This window comes from Procambarus clarkii, chromosome 59 (genome assembly GCF_040958095.1).
Source record: "Procambarus clarkii isolate CNS0578487 chromosome 59, FALCON_Pclarkii_2.0, whole genome shotgun sequence".
In the NCBI taxonomy this organism is placed as follows: domain Eukaryota; kingdom Metazoa; phylum Arthropoda; class Malacostraca; order Decapoda; family Cambaridae; genus Procambarus; species Procambarus clarkii.
Window position 1 is genome coordinate 21,285,283 of NC_091208.1, and position 5,074 is coordinate 21,290,356.

General features: G+C 42.5%; 1 protein-coding gene across 1 annotated transcript in view; it reads right to left on the reverse strand.

Annotated features, from left to right (window-relative positions):
• The window catches only part of LOC123768257 (polycystin-1-like), a 37,088-nt gene extending 32,014 nt beyond the window's left edge, over positions 1-5,074 (reverse strand). Inside the window, exons 1-8 of the mRNA XM_045758719.2 lie at positions 4,940-5,074; positions 3,392-3,565; positions 2,964-3,124; positions 2,518-2,638; positions 1,029-1,235; positions 706-872; positions 244-394; positions 1-46 (exon numbers count right to left, since the gene is read on the reverse strand). The exon at positions 1-46 is cut by the window's left edge and continues 130 nt beyond it. Of these exons, the coding sequence (XP_045614675.2) occupies positions 1-46; positions 244-394; positions 706-872; positions 1,029-1,235; positions 2,518-2,638; positions 2,964-3,124; positions 3,392-3,565; positions 4,940-5,027 (1,115 nt within the window). The 5' untranslated portion in view covers positions 5,028-5,074. The remainder of the gene's footprint in view (positions 47-243; positions 395-705; positions 873-1,028; positions 1,236-2,517; positions 2,639-2,963; positions 3,125-3,391; positions 3,566-4,939) is intronic.

Below are 5,074 nucleotides of genomic sequence, written 5' to 3' on the forward strand. Positions count from 1 at the left end.
GAGTGCACCAGCCTGTACTGCATCGTCGACCATGCCGGTACTGTACCTGCAGGACATCAACATTGATCATCAAGATAGCACTTGATTACATCAATTACGTGAGCATTATGCTGCATGATTGATGGTGGTTATAATTAGGAGCTGCCTCGTATGGGCCAATAGGCCTGCTTCAGTTACATTTATTCTTATGTTTAATGATAGTTGTATATGCCTAAATGACGAGCAAAGATTGTGGCAGCTTACCCTCAGTACATGCAGGTCCGCTGCACTTGCCCTGCATGGCACACAGGTGGGATGAACAGGTTTGGTTGAAGTACTCGGGACTACAGTCAGCATTACAGAGTTGTGTCTCCGAGCAGTAGTATGTGCCGGTGTCACACGTCGGGCTTAGTGCCTGCCACAACAATAACAGTTACCTAAAACAGCATTATCAACCAACTATGGTAACACCAACTGGTGTTCAAATATTCATAAATTATTTTTGAATTATTATCAATTAAATTTTTCAAGATCAGCATTAAGAATGGTTAACTCCTCTTGTCTATTCTTCAATAGACAAGAATAGATCGCTCTACCGTTAGGCCAAATGGTTGGGAAGAAGTTAAAAATATAAATAATGAAATATCACGAAGACAACATCAGTCCAAGATGTTGCCAGCAACACCATAATGACTAATCACAGGTAACATAAGACAATTGACTTACATAGAGAACAACCCAGCCAGCGGAGGCAGCCCAGATTCGAATCTTGGTCAGGTAGCCGGTGCGGACAGGATCAGTATGTATCATAATGGCTGTCGGTGTGTTCACATACTCAGAATTGTAATATGTGAGGTTATTAAGTATCGCTCCATACGACAGCGTTCGTCCAGCTGTCATGAGAATGACCACAATACAGTCACCATGATAAACATGTTAAATTTACAAGTGCAACACATATTTTCCTGTAACTCCTTATACTATCATGTAATCTCACATAAAACAGCCTTTAGATTGAGACTGTATTCTTATCAGAGAGGAATATTTACCCGGAATGCGGTAGGACGTCTGAGGTACGCCTGGTTCATTGAAGGTAGCTGTGAGAACACTGTCCACGCCCTGGCTTGATGTTACCAGTGGACACACTGACGGCTCCCCAACAGTCATGTACGGCGGACACAGCAGGGTGGCATTAGGCTTGGAAATTACAGTCACTATAACGCCATCCCACACATTGGGAACTTTTTCCAGGAAAGCTGCATGAAATACCAAATGTAAGTACTTAATTAAAGTTACAAAACGGGTAAGAATACATGTTTATATTCGCCCCACTAGTTACAGCCCCGTTCCTGTGCCAGATAAGTCCACAACGGGCTCACCATAGTCCGTGCTACTTTGAATTTTTTGTTCAGAGTAGCTCAAACTAAAAGCAAGAACAATATTTACATCCCTTTATCATGAGGACGGTCCGATATATAATCACATGGTATAATCCGCTATATTTTTCATATATTTTCGTAGATGTTAATAATCTCCTAGCTGTTATTCAACTGTACAAGTCTCTGTACAAACACATTTGAACTACTGTACCCAAGCATGGAGACCAGCTCCAGGAGGACATATGTATACTTTGGAGAAAGTTCAACACCCGAAGACAAAAATCATCCCAGAACTAAGTCTACTTTTATACCAGGAACGGTTGAGGGCCCGAAGACTAACAACCACTGCAAACCTGACATGACAGAGTTGATCTCCTTACTCAAAAATTTGGAGAATATTGATGCAGACTACGTCATTAAAAGATCGCATTTAACACGTACAAGGCTTTAAGCTCAACAAGACAACGTAGAACAGAAAACAAGAGACTTTATTCCCCCATTGGGTTATAAACCCATGGCCTTTACCGCCGTTCAAAATCCAGCTGGATATAATCATGAAAAATGGGACGGGGGGGAGGTTATCTTGAGGTTATCTTGAGATGATTTCGGGGCTTTAGTGTCTCCGCGGCCCGGTCTTCGACCAGGCCTCCACCCCCAGGAAGCAGCCCGTGACAGCTGACTAACACCCAGGTACCTATTTTACTGCTAGGTAACAGGGGCATAGGGTGAAAGAAACTCTGCCCATTGTTTCTCGCCGGCGCCTGGAATCGAACCCAGGACCACAGGATCACAAGTCCAGTGTGCTGTCCGCTCGGCCCACCGGCTTCCTTTAACAAGGGGACGTTTAACAACCCGCCGAGTTCCTGTTCTCGTCGAAGCCAGTAGAGAAAATGGCTCGCGGGTAAATTCAGGTATTACTGTCAAGTGGTACAGCTACATTCTTGACATTAATACCAGATGTAGGACATACATTTATCCAGAATGTCACAGCACAAATACTGTGAACTCTGACTCTTAGGATGAAAAAGAACATAAAACAGAAGGAAATTTTACAATGAATATAAACTTAACCAATTATTGGGAGGATTTATGAATTTTCCTTAAAACATATTGCTTCTTAAAAATGACACAGATTTAAAAAAATAAAAACCTTGCTTACCAACAATTGTAAACTCTCCAGGAGTGTTGTAAGTATGCGTCGTGCCATTCGTGACAAAGATGGCTCCGTCACCCCAGTTCGTGACCCAGGCCCCGGTGGCGTAGACTGACAGCACCACGTTCTGTCGTGTAATACGGGTCATGTAAACGACTTAACTGTCATGAAAAAATGTTGTAGTGAACACGAGTGGTACAATATGAGGGTACAATATGAGACCACAATACGTACACACCACAAGACCTACACCACATACACATACCACAAGACCTACACCACATACACATACCACAAGACCTACACCACATACACATACCACAAGACCTACACCACATACACACACCACAAGACCTACACCACATACACATACCACAAGACCTACACCACATACACACACCACAAGACCTACACCACATACACATACCACAAGACCTACACCACATACACACCGTTCCTACTGCGATGACAGTGGTGTTAAGGTTAAGTGTAAAGTTGAGGTGGCCACTGAGAACTGACGTTTGCCAAACAGTCAGCACACCGGCTGTCAGCCCTCCACACTCTGAGCCGTCAGCGCACACTGCTGTACACTCACCAGTGGCAGACACCAGCGCTGTACAGAATTGCAAATAAATATTAGGCTTCAGTAGCATCTGATGTCCATGTTCAATATAATATTTCACAATATCCAAAGATCTTAAGAACATAAGAATAAAGGTAACTGCAGAAGGCCTATTGGCCCATACGAGGCAGCTCCTAATATCTTGCAAATAATGTTTATACTGTATCAAAGCTTGCAACGGTAAAAATAATTAATGCACGACAAAGCAAGGAATATCTGAACAATGTTTGTGTATATTAATGTTATGATAAAACCTACTTCCCAAGGTCTGAAGGCAGTAGCAATATTGGCCCTCGTCAACAGCACAGTAACAAAAGTGAAGACGGCCGCAGAAGTCCTTACAAGTCTCTGGGGAGAGATCTTCGGGGCTGTAGCCTCCTCCCGACAAAGTCACCCATGGCTGCACTATGTTATCCTTGTAGCAACCTCCTTCTGCGATACGACATATCAATGTGCATGTTATCTTTAACTTTAGACATTACATGTAAGAAAATAAATCAATAAAAATCATAAATAATGCTATCTCGTAGGGTAATTGGGCATTATGTATTGCATTTCTTCGCTCGTATCAATACATATTAATATGGTAAGTATATAAGCCACTCCTCTTACAAATTACGTCGCTTTTCACTCGTATGCGCTGCGGCCAAAAATAATCGTAATTTGAAAATTAAAAATATTTCAAAATAAATTTTGGAATTTTTGTTTCCAAAACAGCAAGTTAAGGGTCCTCTGGTAAGGTTAGGAGGGCAGGAAGTTCTCCTAAGGTTATCTTCAGCACACATATTTGTGGCTACCAAGATGATCCTCATTCTAATCTACGTTCTTCACTCCCGGGGCATGCAAGTGGTGCTCGCCAAGATTATATGATGGCCAAACATGCTTCTTGAACTCTTCGACTGGAGATTCTGGTATTAATTCGTCAACATCCCAAAGGTATGTGAAATGGAATATGCATTCAAGACGAGAAATGGAATATGCATTCACATCACCCAGCGTGTTCAATGCCCCGAGAGAAGATATCAACAGCGTTTGAAGAAGTCAGGAACTTTTAAACTAATGATGGATCACACTGACCAGAAATCAAAATATCAGAGGTATATATTCAGGCTGTGAGATCCCCTCTTTATCTCCATAGCATGTGAGATCTACACGTACAGAGAACACATTTTTAACACCAGCAAAATGTAATTCAATCTCATACAAACGAATTGCAAGATATTATTCTAGAATGTAACAAACTGCAATTCAGTACGGGAGAAACACAAACATTTAATTTATCACTACTTGGATTGTTCCTAGATTCTGGGAGTTCTACTCCTTAAGCCCGGCCCGGGGACAGGTTTGACTTTTGAGAGTTTGGTCCAAAGCGTGGTTGTTTTAGATCCAGTACTTGGAACAAAAAGTTGCAAGTAGCACGGGCTATGGTGAGCTCGTAGTGGATCTTACCTGGCAAAGGAACGGGGGTAGTAATTTGGGTGTGGGTTCTTGTGCTTGGAGCGGCCTACAGGCCCACATATCCACTACAGCCCGGTTGGTCCGACACTTCTTGAAATAAGATGTCCACTTCCACTCCCTGTTTTCACTTGAACACGTCCACTTTTTCCGGCAATATTTCTTATACTCGCTGGGAGGATGTTGAACAACCGTGGACCTCTGATGTTCATACAGTGTTCTCTGTGTCTATGGCACTATTATACACTAATGTATAATTCTTGGTTAGATAAGCAGTAAATAGTTCGAAATCCATTAATATTAAAATCTGAACTAGAGACTTAGACATACTATCTCACCAATGAACCTTACCTATAAAAGCGACCCCAGCACTGGCAGAGGCTACGGCCACCAGCAGCTGCAGAAGCAACGTGGGCAGTCTGTATGCCATCTGCCTCATCCTCTTCCTGTTGTCTGTCCTCAATGCTCCTCACTCTCACTTCCTAC